The sequence below is a fragment of the Amphibalanus amphitrite genome, unplaced genomic scaffold, assembly GCF_019059575.1.
Source record: "Amphibalanus amphitrite isolate SeventyFive unplaced genomic scaffold, NRLGWU_Aamphi_draft 000089F_arrow, whole genome shotgun sequence".
Lineage (NCBI taxonomy): Eukaryota > Metazoa > Arthropoda > Thecostraca > Balanomorpha > Balanidae > Amphibalanus > Amphibalanus amphitrite.
In genome coordinates, this window is record NW_024881585.1 from 997,178 (window position 1) to 1,016,858 (window position 19,681).

The following is a 19,681-nucleotide window of genomic DNA, read 5'->3' on the forward strand; positions in this document are numbered from 1 at the left end:
TTTCATGCACTCGGCCAAGGCCTCGTGCATGAAGTCCTTTGAAAACTCTCGATAGAAATAATTCGTTTTCGCGGTATCGTCCAAAAATGTTCTCCCTTTAACCCTTGCCCGTATGGGGGGGGGCGAACGGACCTCCCCCTCGTTTTTCCACGAATAACTCGCGTAAAAAGCGGCTGATCCCGACGAATCTTTGAGTACCCTCGCGTTAATCTATGTTGCACCTACCCTGAAAATTTCATAGCCCTGACCCAAATGACCTTTGACCTGTGACCTACTTTGCGAGACCATGTTTGGCCGGAATTACGATTCAGCGTATGTCGGCTCGCACTTGCTGTGAGCGCCGTCTAATTGTTGCATGTGCCGGTCGTGTGACCGCTCGTGTGACCGCCCGATTCGTGCGTCTGGGCCGCCGCCGCTCGGCGCAGCTGACCGACCGACTGCCTGGGGGCGGGGCGAAGGTCGGGGAGCGGCGCGGTCGAGACGAACCGCCGCTGACCGACTGAAGGTCACTCTCTGACCGGCCGTAATCCAATACAGTCCGTCAGATGAAGAAGTGCTTGTGAGTGAGACGGCGGCAACATAACAGCACTAACCACGAGTTTGCAGTTATTTCGTGGTTTCCAGCGTGCAAACATGGAACATGATGCTGCTCTCATGCTTAAGGGTGGGTGTCAAGGTCACCTGAAGGTCAAGTCAGGTCATTGACCTTTGATGACCTCGGTTCACTTTTTCGAGTTTTACATGTTTCTAGGCTATTTTTTGGAGCTGAATGTGAATTTAGCAACCATGTGAACATTTACGAAGTAGTTTTGGTGCCTTCGTAACATGTCACGATGCTGTCAGAGGCGGTTGACACCTACTACGAATACCCGGCAGGACCCCTACTGGTTGACCTGACCTGACCTGACCCGACCTGATCTAAATGCATGAGGAAATCATCTGTGATCAAAACTAACATGATATTCGTGATCAGCACCCCGAAAAAACCCATAGCAGCCACACTTAACGACGTTCCAACAGGTCGCGATTTTCGCGCAGGGAGCACTCCACTGGCACCATGCGCATAGAGCGGGCCGACACAACAGCCAACCATTATCCGGGACGTGACTAAGTGCGCTCACCTGAGTCTTTGACGAAGAGGGTGGCCTTGGCCTCCTCGATGGTGGCCAGCGGCTCCTGATCCAGCAAGGCGCTCAGCATACGATCCAGCACGCCCTCCACCGAGGTCTCGTCTACATCAAGCAGCAGCTGCGCCTCCTTGATGAAATGCGACACGTCCATTGCCGCGCGCACCTCCGAGCGGAAGTCCTTAATCGCCACCTTCTGTTCGCACAATGTACCAGATGGGGGGGGGGCGGGGGGGGTATCTGAGTTTGTCTCGTCGGGACGGATCGACAGAATGATAATTTGGTCCTTAACCCTCGCCCTGGCAGGGCATTTTTCATAACACGGCCTGGCGGGGGGGGGGGGGTTGATGCAACCGCCCCTCGCGATTGGCTCCTATGGCACCTAGAAACACCAAATTTGGTAGGTAGGTGGCCCCTGGAGTTTTCGCCCCTGTGAAAATTTGGTTGCTCTAGGTCAACATTTAGGGTTTTTTTGGGGTATAAATGTAATTTCGCTAGAAACAGGTCAAAAGTTTTTCGCTGCTAACTTTTGATCTAATTAAGATAGAGCAAAAAGAAAAGCACCAGTGAACTCAGCACGTCAAGGCGCGTCGAATGATATACTTTTTTGCTTGCTTAAGTGTACTTAAAACGTTAAGCACATCTAAAGTGCAACTAAAACTTTAGTTGCAACTAAAAGTGCAACTAAAAAAGTCTTAAAAATGGTCGAAATGGTTAACCCGCGCCGCACTTGGGGGGGGGGGGCTATTCATAGCCCCCCTCCAGTTTTTCTCCAATAACTTCCAAACCGCGTGACATATCGACACAAAACTTTCAGTACCTTCGGCTGCAACAATGGCACGGAATATATAGTCTACGACATGGAATGGACAAAACGAATTTTTCCTGTAACTGCTGAGTTTTGGCTATCTGGCAATTTTAGGTGTGCTGCTGTGGTTTTGGCACTTCCGTGCTGATGAACGAGATGAAATTTATCAAATTAAATAACTTTTTTCAATAAAGTTAAAGGAAATAGTTCACATTCACGAAATTATTTTCTTTGCAATGGATTTATGATTTTTTATGTTCAAAATGATCAGCAAAGAAAATAAAACCTTTTTATAACAAAAGATTATTTTCTATATTTTGATATAGGAAGAACTTTTCAGTTTCTGTAAGGCATACGCGATCCAGTATGAAAAGAGCATGGGTCCCGAAAATTCTTCAGAAACTAGAGAAATTATCGCGGCCACCGGCATTTGGGCGATTTGCTCGTGCTTTTGTTACTGGAGCGCCTCTTTCCCCGAGATTGCGCCGGCCGCCTGCCATGGACGAAAAATACACGACTTTGAAATCCGGCTGATCGTGGGAAAATACCGAAAATACCGCCGGAGGTCTCGGCTATATGCAGGAATTCACCGGGATGTATAGTATATACCACTGCCTCGATGTATAGGCTATAGCCTGCAAGCTGGCTTTGGTGCAAAGTGCAAACATGTCACACATGGTATAGGGCGGATTGTCGATTGATGTAAGCGAATCAGACGTTCAATTGACAATTTCCGATTCTTATTCGATAATTACGGCCAATTATATTTTATTTTAGGAAGTGTTATTAGGAGCGGAGCAATAAAATCTCATTTCTCCCCTGTCTCTTTACCTATCTCTCAAATCCCTTGCTCACTCTGCACTCATCTTTCCTCTCCATAGGCGGCGGAACGGGGAGGGCACCGGGGCACCGTCCCCCCCTTTGATTTTGGCATTTTAACATTAGCCCTATGGGCGTTGCATGGAAAGAATGGGACAAAAAGTTGGCAGTGCCCCCCCCCCTTAATTGAAGGTGTTCCGCCGCTACTCTTCCTCTCTGTAGGTATCAGTCTCCTTGCCGTCCTCCCTGAAGTCTCTGTTAGTCTTTTCCTTCATACTTATCCTCCTTTCTCTCACCACCCTCTCTCTCTCTCTCTCTCTCTCTCTTCTCGCTCTATCTCTTCTCTCTCTCTCTCTCTCTCCTCTCTCGCTCGCTCTCTCGCTCTCTCGCTCTCTCTCGCTCTCTCGCTCTCGCTCTCTCGCTCTCTCGCTCTCTCGCTCTCTCTCTCGCTCTCTCGCCTCCTCGCTCTCCCTCGCTCTCTCTCTTCTCTCTCTCTCTCTCTCTCTCTCTCTACCGCCGTCTGTCCATCTCTTTGTCCGTCTCTCCGTCCGTCCGTCCGCCCTTCCGTTCAGTCCGTCCATCCATCCGTCCGTTTCTCCATTCTCCGTCCGTCCGTCCATCCGTCTCTCTCGTATGTTCGTCCGTCCGTCTATCTGTCTCCCCAGACCCCATCCGCCCGCCCGCCCGCCCAAGGCCCTAAAACAAACGAGTCCTCAAATTAATAGGTTAGGGGCATATGCCCCCCGGACAGGAGCCTGAGGGGCATTCAGTACAAGTATGCCCCCCCCCATTCAGACTTACACTTATTACGCCTATAACGAGGAATAAATAAAAATTGATTAGAAAGCCTTCCTAGTAACTAGGTACTTTTGTGATCAGAGTCGTTTTAGTAACCTCAATTTAGAGTAAATGGCGAAGTACTTGTATGAACAGCATTATGACATATATATGTTTTCAAATATAACCTTATGTTCAATGATTGCGAAATGCAAAAGGTTCCAAAATTAATTACAAAATGAATATATTTCGGACACTGTCCTTCTTCAGTTCAGAATTGCAAATTAAATCATTTAGTCACAACAGCGCCAGAATATGTCGATAACAGCTAAGTTAGAAAGTCTCACATTGGTAAATTCTCGCGCAAAATAGACAACCATCTTACAGTTAAAATGTTCATAAGGTTTCATATAAATATAGTACATGTGTCCACAATTTACACATTAATTCATCCCTATCATCTATCGATCACTAGACAACAAGCATCTAGTCGTCTATTCAACCATCGAGCCTTGCAATCAGTCAAACATCCAACCATCCATGTGCTCACACATCACTCAGCTATGGATAATTTTACAATCAAGTCATCAAACGCCACCATCTTACATCAAAGAGTATAGGTGCTTTACCATTAAACCATTCATTCAAACCTCGAAACAATACTCAATCGTTCAATCATTCATGTTCATCCATACATTCATACATTCATTCATTCATTCATACAATCATCCAATTATTCAGTCCTTCATTCATTCATTCATTCATTTTCTCACACACCATTCATCAATATCGTTGAATATAAAAGCCACTTGTCATCAATACACACATATGATCAGTGAAACAGTGGCAAAGGCATCAGAACAGACGACGTTACAATAGCGAAGTTGTAAATGCTAGAGTACTACAGGACAGGATCAGTATCTCATTTCTTTCCCTTGGTCTATGACTCGTTACCCTTTAAATGATGGCCCAGGCCGCTATGTTGCTATTTAGAGCTGGGCGAATCTGTTTGATCCAAAGAGACTCCGCTATTTTCCTGCCTCTACTTTCATCGCATGCCTGCAGAATCTTTGCCCTTACATTATGGGGTCCCGGCCGACACTGGGGATGCTGTGTTCGGAAATGCTCGCCCCATGGGGAGTCATTCCGCTTGTTTTTAGCATCTCGCAAATGTTCGTTGTAGCGGAGGCGCACCGAACGTCCCGTCTCACCAACATAACTGGTTACACAGTTCACACGTGAGCTGGTACACCACACCTGAGCTGTGGCATCTTCCTTTCAGTCCGGCGGCGCACGAGTGGCATCGAGAGCCACCGGGACAGGGTGGAGGCTGGAGGGCTGACCGGACCAATTGGTGCCTGATGGTGTTCTTATTAGTCCAGGCCAACCCCAGGTCAGGTTGGCTACTCCTCCGGACGACTGACTGGACCGCGTTGGCGAGCTCGTCGTCGACAAATGGTAGCACCATTCTGACTGCGGAAGCATTCGGTTTTCTTGTTCTTGCTCTGGTCGTGTTCATGCACTGGTCCACCGCCTTGTTGATGGTCTTCACGTTGTACCCGTTGTTGGCGAAGAGCTCTCTTGTTTTGTTGATGCTTCGGTGTCGGGCGTTATCGTCACTTGATAGCTTGATGGCTCGTCGTATTTGTGAAGACCGAATGCTTCCGCAGTCAGAATGGTGCTACCATTTGTCGACGACGAGCTCGCCAACGCGGTCCAGTCAGTCGTCCGGAGGAGTAGCCAACCTGACCTGGGGTTGGCCTGGACTAATAAGAACACCATCAGGCACCAATTGGTCCGGTCAGCCCTCCAGCCTCCACCCTGTCCCGGTGGCTCTCGATGCCACTCGTGCGCCGCCGGACTGAAAGGAAGATGCCACAGCTCAGGTGTGGTGTACCAGCTCACGTGTGAACTGTGTAACCAGAGTTATGTTGGTGAGACGGGACGTTCGGTGCGCCTCCGCTACAACGAACATTTGCGAGATGCTAAAAACAAGCGGAATGACTCCCCATGGGGCGAGCATTTCCGAACACAGCATCCCCAGTGTCGGCCGGGACCCCATAATGTAAGGGCAAAGATTCTGCAGGCATGCGATGAAAGTAGAGGCAGGAAAATAGCGGAGTCTCTTTGGATCAAACAGATTCGCCCAGCTCTAAATAGCAACATAGCGGCCTGGGCCATCATTTAAAGGGTAACGAGTCATAGACCAAGGGAAAGAAATGAGATACTGATCCTGTCCTGTAGTACTCTAGCATTTACAACTTCGCTATTGTAACGTCGTCTGTTCTGATGCCTTTGCCACTGTTTCACTGATCATATGTGTGTATTGATGACAAGTGGCTTTTATATTCAACGATATTGATGAATGGTGTGTGAGAAAATGAATGAATGAATGAAGGACTGAATAATTGGATGATTGTATGAATGAATGAATGAATGTATGAATGTATGGATGAACATGAATGATTGAACGATTGAGTATTGTTTCGAGGTTTGAATGAATGGTTTAATGGTAAAGCACCTATACTCTTTGATGTAAGATGGTGGCGTTTGATGACTTGATTGTAAAATTATCCATAGCTGAGTGATGTGTGAGCACATGGATGGTTGGATGTTTGACTGATTGCAAGGCTCGATGGTTGAATAGACGACTAGATGCTTGTTGTCTAGTGATCGATAGATGATAGGGATGAATTAATGTGTAAATTGTGGACACATGTACTATATTTATGAAAGGGTACCTTATGAACATTTCAACTGTAAGATGGTTGTCTATTTTGCGCGAGAATTTACCAATGTGAGACTTTCTAACTTAGCTGTTATCGACATATTCTGGCGCTGTTGTGACTAAATGATTTAATTTGCAATTCTGAACTGAAGAAGGACAGTGTCCGAAATATATTCATTTTGTAATTAATTTTGGAACCTTTTGCATTTCGCAATCATTGAACATAAGGTTATATTTGAAAACATATCCTCAATTTAGTTGTCATTGCGTTACTGTGCACTTTCAAGCAAACTTTTCGTAATAAAAGTTAAGTTTTCGTCTTATTACTGAAACGAAAACGTAAATTTCCGGCGATTTCTGGCGCTGCCGGGTTATTTGTCCCAAAAGCCCCCTCCTCCTGGATCTGCCAGTGGGGTATTGGCCCTGTTTCACCAGTGATAGCAGCACGCTGCATAGCTACGTTTGGAACAGAGTTGCTGTCTCGTTGAATGCGTTTGATACATTTGTTTGATCGCACGGCCGTGAAGATGTTAGCATCAATATTTCATGACATCACACAGTTTGACGACGCCATGGTTTGTTGATGTTTCCATGGAAACCCAATTTGACACGTGTAATAGCAGCGTGTTGCTATCACCGCACAGTGACCCTTTTTCAGAATTAGCACGCATAAATTCAAAATATTTTTTCTCTTCTTTTGAGTAAAAAGCAGTCTAATCGTGTGCAAAGCATTCCAAACTATCCGATGGTGCCATTTTTACCTCCTAAAAAAATAATTATCTTTGGTAAAACTGACCGCAAAATCGAAGTTTGTCGAGAGGCGCGCGGACACCACCGGCGGACCCTAAAAAGTAGGGTGATATGAACATCAATTTGTAAGGCTTTCGGTGAGAAATATTAAAAATTAGTGGCATGGCTGTGAAGCTGAGTTTACGTAGAAGCCCTAGAAACCACAATTTTCATTATATAAACTGAAATAGACCACTTTTGCCGAATATTGTGGACACAATAACAGGACAATTATTAACTGGAGATGGCGGCATACATATGAAGCTTTATGTTAAGTAGCACACTCTGGAACATGTCGTATTATACATCGTTCGAATCGCCGATCTCTTCTGACCATGTCCACCAAAGGGCATCGCGCCATTTTGCGCCATTTTGCTTCTACGGTGGAGAACGTGAGCCAGTTCAGTCCGCGAGCGGCTGAGGCTCCTGTTCGATACGACTAAGCTCATTGACCTGGCTCGAAGCTGGTGTCACCTGGTGGGCGCCTAAATGTGGCTTGACTTTTGCCATAAGGTGTGCTTATTGAAATGTCATGTAGGCATAACGCTGTGCTCAAGAAAAACTGTCCGATTTCTTGTCGCGTTTGATGTCCAAGCCGCACAAGTCCCGTGGTCGGCTTAAGATCTAACGTCAAAAGCGCCTATGTGTTTGTATTGTTCGCGTCGCGCTGACCTTAGTTGCTGCCCGGCCGGGGCCGACTAACGGTGGCTGGCAACAGCCGCAGATGCGGTCACGTGACGCCCTGGGGCGTCCTGGCGGTCAGTGCAGCGCGGTCGGCTGGCGGGCTCGCCACACTTGCGTTCGGAGCGGCCTGGGCCGGCGGGCGAGCCGTGCGAACGTGCGCCAAATCTTGGGCCGAGCGGCCTGTCGCTGTTGGGCCGAATCTCCTTGGGCAGTTCGTTTCTTTTCTTGTCTTTGCATTGGCAGGGAATACGTCCTTGATCACGTGGAGATGTCTTGCACCACTTTCAGGTAATGTGGGAATTAATGCGTGCTAATTCTGAAAAAGGGCCACTGTGCACCGGTGAAACAGGGCCCAGGTGGCCTACCATTTGTTTGTTTTTTTTTTTAGACAAAAACTATCGTATCAGGGCTATGACGAAAAATAAGTGGACTAAATCCGATGAGAAGACAGGATTTGGGGGTACCCTAGGAGTAGGTTTGGCTCCGTGACCTGGTATACCCCCGCGCTGAAACCCTGGATCCGCCAGTGCGTGAAATAATGCATTAAAGATTAAAGAACCATGCAAAGTTCCTTTTACTAGTTTTACTGGCAAGGGCGATAATGTTCCCCTGAATGTCCTTATTGATCAGTACGAGAATTTCTCTAGAGTTCTCGTAGATAATTTCTCTAGTTCCTGAAGAATTTTCGGGACCCATGCTCTTTTCATACTGGATGCAAATATATGCAAGGCACACATCCTCAACGCAAGACACCTTTTTCGGGACGAGAAATAGAATATCTTTGCCTAGGGTGATCGTTGGGCTGTAAAAGCTCCTGATTTATGCTCGTCTCAGCCCAAGCTACGGAACTGCTATTCCAGTTCAAAACCCATGTTAAAAAGTGAACTATTTCCTTTAAGCGTTCTTTTGAGCATAGTTAACGTTGTATAAGTGAAAGGAAATAACCTCATGTTCATTAATATCGAAATTAAAATTGTTAATCAAAAATATATTTTCGTGAATGTCATTTCGGTCGGTGACATTCACGACACGGAGGATACGAAACACTTTGCTTAGCTTTCACATCAATTCTGCATATTAATCCACCAACGAAGTGACATTCACAAAAAAATATATTCTGGATTAACATTTTTAATTTCGACATTTATAAGCATGAGGTTATTTCTTTTCACTCTTATAAATTAAATTACTATTATAAAACTCTAAAACTATGTATGGATGTATGTGAGTCTGTCTCTGTTGGCGGGTTATTGCTCCGAAACTGTGCGAACTGCGCCGGTGAAATTTTCAAAGTCAATAGCCTGCAAAAATTGGCTGTATTAAAATTTGGAGCGCGCAAGACGCTCGGTTTCCACACTTGGAGGAGTATCTTTTGCTGCATTCGGCTTGCATTCGGGTAGGTGGGGCATTCCACGATAGATCGTACCACTTTTTTCCAATTTGACACCCTCATCTCTCGGAATTTGAAGAGAATTGATCTCAGGGGTAATCAGGGGCTCTGAATCCACCTGTAACATTTTCAGGCTTATCAGACAAGTATTTTTTTAGTTATGGTGTATAACATTTTTGGATCTTGCTTTGCAGCGCTAAGTTTGGCGGGCTGTAACTCTAAGACGGATTATTCAAATGCCAAATGTTATATATCATTGAACTTGCAATGAAACAGAGATTAACTAGGGTTACCCGCGTGCTCCGCAACGCGAAGAAGGGTTATTTTAGACCCGTGGGTATTGGGTTGGTCTGTGTCGATTTGGCTGGTATCCATTTCGTTCGATTGCTTTTCGACGGCCAAGCATTTTGTAATAAAAAAGATGCATCGCATCGAGGTGCCCGTGTCGTATTATCATGCGTTCTACTTTAGAATGATTCGAAAACTGGCGTGAAACCTTTTGAGGGCTATCGATGAATTTCGCTAAAAATGACGATGTAATGATTTCGAATGTTTACATTTTTAAGGATACTGTTGCTAATCATGCAAAAATGAAGAGTGAATATTGGACAGAATTGAATGCTCTATCCAATGGTACCATATTCAATTGCCAAAGGTATCAGGTTATGCAGCAAACCCCGTGTGATTAATAAAGTGGCACAAAATTGACAAACACCATTTTCTCCTGTGATTTGCACCACCTTGATTTGGATCAATCAGCTTTTCACAATTTTTATATGAGAGGCGGTACCTTTCTCTTGCAAATAGGCGTTGATTCAACTCGCTCCATTTAACGGTCACCTAAAAATAAAATTAATTCCAAAATCCCTCAAAAACCGCAATTTTTCAAATAAAAGTGCCCTCTCCGGTGCACGTGGCGCGTGCTATCCTCTGCATTGCACACCATTCAATAGCCCGTTCAATTCTGTACACGTTGCTGTTTTCCCCGTGCCGGTCGGACCCCTGGTCACCAAGATATTGCACGGGAACTGGACCCGTGTCGGCCAAAATTAGCCGTTTTCGCCCGATTTCGCACGCCGATTTATACATGTAAAGTCTATGACGCGAATTTGCACTTTTTGAGCACGCGCCACGCGCTCCCTATCAATCCGATCGAGCTGAGACCCCTCAAAGGCACGTCGCGCATCCTTGATCTATAAGTTGTGCAAATTTCACCGGGCTAGGTGCAACGATCTGGCCTGTGGTCCACGCAAAGCACCACCAAGTCGGGACCTCGGTAACGGACAGACGCACCCTCCTCAAATAGTAATATAGATATGTATTTTTGAAATTTCGAAAAATACGCTATTTTTGATATGACATATCCAGTTTTCTTTCATTTGTATTTTTTGGACTTTGGGACCAAATTTTTTTGAATTTTTATTTCTTTAAAAAAATATTTGGCTCGTTGTTAAGAAGTATGCAAAAAATTAGGAAGGTGTTCTTTCTATACATGTATTTATTTTACATCACGATAACGGTTTCGAATAGTGATTTCGGGAGGGGAGCTTACAAATGGCGTGGTAAAGCTGCCTAGTGACATCACGGGTTACTGAAATTCCAATTGAAGTCTGAGTCATCTGAAAAAAGTGAAAAGAGGGTTCATCCAACCCTCTTTCCTATAAGCGCGAGGGTGAAAAAGGCTGTTTGGTTCTGACATTGTTTTGGACGCCAATGACAATAGCTGTCCGAGATGAAAGTTACAGGACGCATACATGGTGTCCTCCAGAGGTCTCACAACTTGTATATCTGGGAATTTTTTAAGGTTACATGAGGTCAGGTCGGTCACGTGACATCACTGTTATAAATCAATGGGGAAATATAAAAACTGTTATTTTGGCGCCGAGAATGATCTAAAACAATCTCACGTACATGGTGCCGTGATTTCATGCACTCCTTGCAAAGTCCAATGCTTCACTTTTGCATTGTTAACCTTGCGTGACGTCATTTATGACGTCATTAGGGTCGTACGAGTTTTTCGTCAATAACTCCCGATCAAATGGAGCTAGAGAGTCGGGAAAGCCACCAATGGACTCGGGAAGACCTTCCGAATCGAATGATATGCCACATGATACCATTTGCCCAGTTTTGTGACCTGGGGGGCTCTGACCTGACCTTGACCCGAGGTCAACTACTTAAGTTGACCTCACCCTAGCAAAAAGTATACCATTCGATGCATCTGAGCTAGGCGAACACAATGATGCCAAAATCGCGGCTCTGCGGCCATTTTTGCGAATTTATTTGCTAAAAACCGAACCCGTAACTTCAGTCACTTGACCTGACCTCAGACTCTACCGGTTAACCTGAGACCTTAAAATCGGGTACCAATCGCTGCGACTTGTAACGGCACACACGCTCGTTTTTTCCGCGAGGCTCTAGCTCTATTAGAAGCGAAACGGCGCGCTGGGGTCGTATCAACCCCTCCGAAACCCATTTTGTTTGCGGGAAAATGAGGAACTTATAGAAAGAACACCTTTCTAATTTTTTGCATGTCGATTTGCAATGACATAAAGTTTATTTTGAAAAAATAAAAATGTGAAAAATTTTGGTCCCAAAAGTCATTACAGGCAAATAAAAAAGATTAAGGTTTTTACTCAACAATGAAATTTTTTCTTTGGAATTTTTAAATAGTAATATAAATTTTTGATTCATCGCAAGTTTAGTGTTGTTTACTTTTTGTTGGTTGCTTAACCCGTTCTTGAGTTATAGGCCATCAAACTCACCGTTACAAACCGAAGTTAAAAAATGTAATGCAATATAACTTAAAACGTTTTGATCTGAGAAGTCTGATATTTTGCCAGGCGTCTTTAGGGCCTATGATTACCCCTAGGACCAATTTTCATTAATATCTGAGAGATGAGGGTGATGGGCCTGGTACGATCTATCGTGGAATGCCCCAGGTGCTTTCATCACCAGTGCTTTCATCGCCGGACTACCAGACGCCGTTAGCAGCACAATTCGGGTCGACACGCGCGCAGAAGGCCTGGATCTGGCCAGCATCCTGGCGCGGGCAGTGTTGAGTGACGAGTGTGCTTGGCAGCAGCGGGTGTGAGACGCCAAGACACCGGCGGGTCAGTCAGACCAGCGGGTCGCCACGGTCCACTGCGGACCGGGCACGGCGTTATTAGACCTGCAGCAAGACCGGTCACCTCGCCAGGAGCTGCATAAACGTCGATGAAACAGCGTCAGCGCGGGCGCCGTCTCCCAGTCAGTAGCTCGCGCACTTCCGGTCGGGATATTTACACGGAGAGCACTGTTTTTGTGGTGTGCTGTCCATGTAGGCGACAGCAGCCAGCGGCTGGTCCAGGGGGCTGGCGTCTCTCGCTATAACTGGGGCAGCAGAAGCAGAAGCTCCACTGGCGAAGGATACCATCAGCCGGTTGTCCTTCGCTTTTGCGGTGCCGGCCGGGCCGGGTCGTAGGCAGCCGCGGATGCAGCCTTCTCGGTAAAGTAATCTTGGCCTTCTCCGGTGTCTAAACAGTTGCGATTTTGATATCAGGCCCATGTCACTCCACTTTTGATGACATCATATGGGGGCCTCAGGACAATAATGGCGCGGCGCGCCACAATCGCTTCAAAGCTACTTGCCAACAGTTGCCATTTTTGAAAATATTATTTTGAAATAAAGTTCCAAGTAATAAAAATATTGTAATAAAGTTGTTGAATAAATCGATACCATATCTAAAAACTTACTGAAAAATGATTTATTCGTAGTAAAAATATAAGCTCGATGCGTTTTTACGTTGCTTTCCTTCAACTGCAGAGGGTTTTTAAATCGTCTATATCTTCAAAACCGGCCATTTCTTAGCATACTGCTGCTCTTTTTTATCGCTAGAAAATTAGTTGGACTTTCCAATGACATCAATGGTTGAGCGATATGTGTAGAGTGTCACCAACAATCTTCAAATGAATTTAGTCATTTTTACGTTGTAAAGGAATGGAGTACCCCTATCGAGCATCAGGGGTGACGTCACTCAGGATCTGTCTCTGATTGGTCGGCGGGAGAGTGACTGTACCTTCTATAGATGGCCTTGTTTGATATCGCCTTTTGGCAGTAGTCGCAGCGAACCGCGCTGGGCCACATCACTTTTTAAGCTCACAAATTCGCGATAAAAAATCATAGTTGCGCAAACTCATTCATAATCCTAATCAACTTGAAGTTGAAGTTGAAGTTGAAGTTGAAGCTGTCAAGGAAAGAGGCCCCTTGCAAAGGGCCCGCGACTTTCTCGCTTTCACTTTCACTTTCTCTCCACCAGACTTGTAAACGACTCTGAGTTGATTCGTGAATCGACTCAGAATCAAACCGTTTTTCGATGAGTCATGAGTTGATTCGAATCACTTCATCGAGGAACTTGATGAGTCATGAGTTGATTCGAATCAATTAAATTTAACATCATGAGTCATTTGATGAATCGATTCAAATTTTCAGACTCAAACAAAGAATCGACTCAAAAAAAAAAATTGAGTCGTTTACAAGTCACCATCAAGTCTCCACGATATTCCTTCGTTTGGATGTTTTCAAATTGTGTGGCTGATTTTGACGGTGCATCAGGCAAGCTAATTCATTGCTTGAACTGAGACGTTGCCCAAAGCTGGCCGATTTCTTTCTTAAATTCGCAGCTAAGGGTTGGGGCAGTAATCACTTTCTGGAAGAGCATTCCAGTCATTTAAAGCCCTCAGCGTCAGGGGCGCCGCCACCACTACGTACAGTACGTACACTGTACGTAGTGCAATTTTTGACTTGGAAATCCACTACGTACAGTACGTACTGCTGCAAATGTGAAAAATAGTTCATTTATTTAAAAAAAGCTTTTAATTACTTTTTTTGAAAAGTTTTTTAATTGAAAAAAAAATAACCAGACTTCAGTTTGTTTTGACCAGTTTTGACATACCAAAATTACATTTGTCATTTTGAACTGCTAAAAAATAAGGTACGCTCTTGTTGCCATAACAATTAGGAAGCTTGGCGGCTTGGCTCAACCATGGGAATCAAGGCCCTATGGGAATGCACCGCGCCGAGCAAGCGCCGAGCCAGTTCTCTATATACCGTGCGCCGAGCGTGGTGTAGAGTTTCAGGGCCTTGGTGTAGAGGCCTTTTGTGAGTGATTGGTTGCTCATAATGGGCTTGGGTGGTAGCAACTAGCAAGGTCAGCAAGGTGATAGTGATCTCAGATCTGCAGAGTAGAAGAGTGGAGTGCTAGAAGTTGTTTATTTCGACGCGTCCGTTGACCATAGGTGTAGGAACAGGGGGGGGCGGGTGGGGGGGGGGCATGCCCCCCACACTTTCGGAGGTGGGGGCAGCAATGTTAACTGCCCCCCCCCCCCACACACTTTTTGCTGACTTTAGTGTCTGTCTGTAAGTAGGCCTACCACCCGGTACCCTAAACACCAGAACTTGACTATTCAACCTGCCCTTTAATGAAGATTCCCTTTTGTTGCTACAGCGTTATTGACCGCAATTTCCTTCACTCAATGAAGGAAACCATATCAGAGACAAAACTGTGAGTCCTGGTGGCAGCATTTTGTTGAATACGAGACGCGGGACATGAGCGGGCACTGAAAAGGAATAAGACAATACCTACTAGCAAGGTGCAGGAGAATGCGTATACAAACGACCAACGCTTGACCGGATCTGCTTGGAGTCGGCATAGTTCGTCACAGGCGTAGTAGCTGGGGGCCAGGGTGACCGTGCCCCCTGCCTCGGTTCAAACAGGCTGGGGGCCAGCAATGTCTGTGGGTATCTGCCCCTGCCCCTTCGCACTTTCAGTGCAGTGGCGGTCGCAGAGGGGGATCAGGACCATGCCCTTCCCCCCTCCAAAGGCTAATCAGGGGGCCATCATATCATTTGCCCCCCCCCCCAAACAACCAATGGGCAGGGCCCCCATGGGTGTATGGGGCTCTGGCCCTTATTCGATTGTCACGAGGCTCAAGAAACCCATGCCAGCTATTAACAGCTCCCATACCAGTCTTTGAGGGTCCTACACTGATCTCGGAGGGCCCTTCAGTGGCGGTCAAGCGCCCACATTGAGGGATGAGAACCCACATTGACCTCTGAGGGCCCTCCACTGGCATTTGAGGGCCCCTAAACCGGCCTCAAGGGCCCAGCCGGCGTCTGAGGGCCTCACTCCGGCCTCTGGTGACATCATTTCTGTCTCTGGGGTCCCAAGACTAACCTTTAGGTGCCTCTGAGCATGGGATCTGAGGCATGGGATCTGAGGGCCCGCACTGCGGGCCCTCAGATCCCGTGCCGGTATTTTCCCATGCCGGTAAGCCCATGCCGGTATTTTAGGGTCCCACACTGACCTCTGAGGGCCCATGATGGCCTGTAAGGACCCACATTAGCCTCTGATGGCCCAAGTCGGCATCTAAAGGTCTCAAACTGCCCTTTGAAGGCCCTGTACTGGTCTCTGAGAGCCTTAACCCTCGCCGGCCGAGGGGGAGGGGGAGGCGGGTGCCGCCCCTCCATAGTTTTTCTTTTTTTCGCGAGAGCTCCGAAGTGATAGAGAACTGAAGCTAGGCATACCTGACCTTTGAATCAAGCCGGATCTGTTGACACCAACCGCATTTTCGGGTCAGATCAGTTTACTGACCTATAAAGTCAAAAGTGAACCTCTGAACCATTTGATTTTCTAGCGCGAGAACACTTTGTGCGTTTATAATACGGGCGCCTCCTTGCCTACTTTCGAGTTACACGTTTATCGTGGTTAAATCGCGATCTGTCCATTCCATGTCGTAGACTATATATTCCGTGACAATGGTGTCAAAATATGAATTTCGTAGCTACCATAGGCAAGGTTGTATACGACTAAGAGTCGAATCATGAATCGACTCAAGAACCGGTCATTTTTCTTCGAGTCATGAGTTGAGTCGAAACAAACAATTTGAAAGCTTAATGAATCATGAGTCGAGTCGATTCACGTATGTATGTATAGGCCATTTGAGTCAGAGTTTGAGCCGATTCAAGGTAACGCGAGTCACATTTTGAATCGATTCATAGTAACTTGTCACAATCAGTCTGCTTCAACTACCAGGTAAGATAAATATATTTAACCCTCGCCGGCCGAGGGGGTGCCGCCCCCTCCCCCATAGGTTTTTTCGCGATAGCTCCGAACACGCTGGCGATAGAGAGCTGAAACTTAGCATACCTGACCTTTGATTCAAGCCAGATCTTGTGACACCAACCGCATTTTCGGGTCAGGTCAGGTCACTGATCTATGATGTCATAAGTGAATCTCTGCACGGTCTTCAGATGTCGCAACTTCGCAACGCCCTCACTGCGAGAGGAGCTTTCACAGGGAAATGAAACTTGCAGGATCTAGTATCCATTACGAGTCTCACAACTCGAATATCTCGGATTTTTCCTTAAGGTCATATGAGGCCAGACCATTTTCGTGACCTCACCATTGTAAGTCAATGGGGGAAAAAAAATCTGCTATTCTGGCGCCGGGAACGGTCTCCAACTATCTCAAGCGCACAGAATCGTGATTTGGTGCACTGCTTGCAAGGTTAGATGCGTCACTTTTCAAATGTTGACCTTGCGTGACGTCATTTATAACGTCGCCAAGGTAATATTAGTTTTTGTCAATAACTCCCGATCAAATTGAGCTAGCGAGTCGGGAAAGCCACCAATGGACTCAGGAAGAACTGCTGAATCAAGTGATACGCGACCTGATTTCTTCTGACCAATTTCGTGACCGTGGGGCGCTGACCTAACCGTGACCTGAAGTCAACACCCTAAGTTGACCTGACCGAAACAGTACAGGGTGTCCCGAAATTGATGCGCGGTTGTGTTATCCTCAATAACTTATAAAGTCCTCGAATTTATTTCACGGCTTATATGTAATCATAGTCCCCATTCAGTTGCATACACGGCCTATTGCACTCAAGCGTGTCACGTTTCAGGTTGTCAAGAGTCTCTCCTTTGAAACAACGCCATGCCGTTTATATCTTCTGAAACAGCCTCTTCTCTGAGCTAGCCCGTGGAAGCTTGCCGAGGTCTTTTCTGACGATCGTCCAGATAATATGGATCGGGGACAGGCCCAGACTGTTGCCAGACCATGTCCCCTTCTCCCAGAAGCCTGGGAGCCTCGCTCGGCTCCAGTCCTGGGTCTTCCTGACGTGATAAGCTGGAGCCCTTTCTTGCTGGAAAATGGCCCTGGACATGTCCGACATAAGTTTGACTCTGGTTTTGAACCATTTACCTCTTCCCTCAGCATCTTTGTGGCATCAGTCTTCTTCAGCACCTCGCTGACATAGTAATAAGCAGTCACGGTCTGTCCCCGAGGCGCCTCGTGAAGCTCAGAGCGCCTCTGTAGCTCATCATGCTCCAAATGAGATTCTTCAGCAGACGTTTCACCGTCTCGACAGCGGACTCCTCAGAGCTGCCGTTGGCCCACATTTCGATCGTTCTGGCAGTTAGGGGCTTAGAGACCACAAAGGGCACCTTGCCACTGAAAAAGGACGCATCTCCAGTCCTGAATGGTCCAGTTTTTGTGGGTATTGGTGAAATCCAGCTGCCTGCACTTCTGGACCACGGTAGGCCAAGTCTGCATCCTGAAGCTGAGCAGCTTCAGCTTCAAGATAGTCTTCAAATACTGGTGGAGGGTCGATTTGGATGCTGGGACATGCATCTCATTCAGTTTTCTTGTCAGCGATGTTGAATGGTGCTTTTTAAAGGTCGACTTTGCAATCACGATTTTCGTCACTCGGCTCAAGGCAGTCTTCCGCCCTCGAACGGTGCTGTTCTTGAGTGTCTCTCCTGATCGTTTGCGGTCCATCCAAAGTTTAATTGTCGCAGAATTGATGCCCAATTATCTGGCATCCAGAACCTGGGTCACACCGTCCGTGATCATCCCCACCGCGCGGTAGCGGATCGGTAGTTTGTGCCTTTTCACTTTTGGTGATATGCAGTTTCTCCACGTTGCCTGTCTGAACAAGAGTGGCCTCCCGCGCCCACTACCGGCCGCGGTTGGATTAGCCGCTTAGTTCACGTGATCGTGTGGCCAGCAAGATGTCAGTGGTGCCAGAGCCGGTAAAATTGCAGTTGTTCAGCACTCGGGAGGGACAACATAACATGCGGCACCAACCGCGCATCAATTTCGGGACACCCTGTATGTATATCATTCAAGTATATCATTCGACGCGCCTGAGCGAGGCGAACACGATGCTGCCAAAATCGCGGCTCTGCGGCCGTTTTTTGCGAAGTTATTCACCAAAAACGGAACCGTACCTTGGGGCACTTGACCTGACCTCAGAGGTCACCGGTTGACCTAGGACCTTAAAATCGGGTACTAATCTCGGCGTACCGTAACGGCACACACGGTCGTTTTTTCCGCGACGCGCTAGCTCCACCAGGGGCGAAATCGCAAGGGGGGGGGGGTCGTACCCGCCCCCCTTACTCGGCCGGCGCGTATGTAGAAGAACAATAGGTCCGGCGAGGGTTAAAGGGACTATCCCACCTTCAAAAAAGTACCATTTAGGATTCGGAAATGTTACTCATGGTATTGTGACGAATTCTGCAAGTTTTTACGCGTTTTCATTGCATACTTTTTGAGATATTGCGACTTTTATATTTCATCGTGACGTCATTTAGATCGGATCTGTGACGTAATGAAGGATTTACTTCATGTCAATGTGGGGGAAATTTGGCAGCAAATATAGGTATTTGCTCTCAAATACGACGCGGCTCATACAATAACAAGTGTCTCTGATTAGCTTATTCGTAAATCAAGTGAAACTTCACATGCGTGACAGGCGTTCAAAATGCAAACGACGTCATCAAATGGCCGTTAATAGTTGAGATAGGGCCTTAGCTAAGGCCCACTTTTCAAATGAAGGGAACGAATTTCTTTAACACCACGAAAATAAGGATATTGCGACCAGGATATATAGCGGTTTCTGAACCTGGCCGCCAACTTGGCTATCTCAACTCAGAACTAATGCAAAGGTGGGACAGTCCCTTTAAAGTCATGAACCTGCTATTATAGTAAGCATCATTTATGCTTTGGCTAGCATCAGCTATATATTACATTCAACTTTGGCAAATCAGCATTGCAGTTGCCTCAGCCTGTATTTTTACTTATATGTGTTACAGTGCGTCCGCGAAATCCGTGAGTTTGCGAAGTTACTAGTTAATCCGCGAAATCCCTAGGGACTCCGCGAACTCACATAAACTCTCGTGAATCCGCGGAATCACTGCCGTGGCTCCGCGGATTCACTAGAGTTCCCAGTGCGTCCGTGAAGTCCCTGAAGAGTCGCGGGGATCTGCGAACTTCCTAGGTTATCCGCGGAATAGCGATTCTTTTTCAGTGAATCCGCGGAATACCGACTCTTTTTTCAGAGAATGTAAAAAAAAAAACGTTATTTAGTTCTTATGTCGATTATTCGTAGAGGCTCAAAGACATTTGTAATCATGTTGCCGATATGGTGGTACTGTTGTGCGTTGGCCGCCGCTTTTGCCAAATTCAGCGGCGCTGCGCGCCGCCGATCTCACGCTATCTTTGAAAAACCTTAGGAGGGGT

General features: G+C 46.5%; 1 protein-coding gene and 1 long non-coding RNA gene across 2 annotated transcripts in view; one reads left to right on the plus strand and one right to left on the minus strand.

Annotated features, from left to right (window-relative positions):
- Window positions 1-19,681, minus strand: part of LOC122380003 (sodium bicarbonate transporter-like protein 11) — a 266,840-nt gene that overhangs the window by 154,767 nt on the left and 92,392 nt on the right. The window contains exon 3 of the mRNA XM_043362737.1: window positions 1,122-1,323. Coding sequence (XP_043218672.1) covers window positions 1,122-1,323 — 202 coding nt within the window. The remainder of the gene's footprint in view (window positions 1-1,121; window positions 1,324-19,681) is intronic.
- Window positions 1-19,681, plus strand: part of LOC122380008 — a 55,158-nt gene that overhangs the window by 7,492 nt on the left and 27,985 nt on the right. The window lies entirely within an intron of this gene.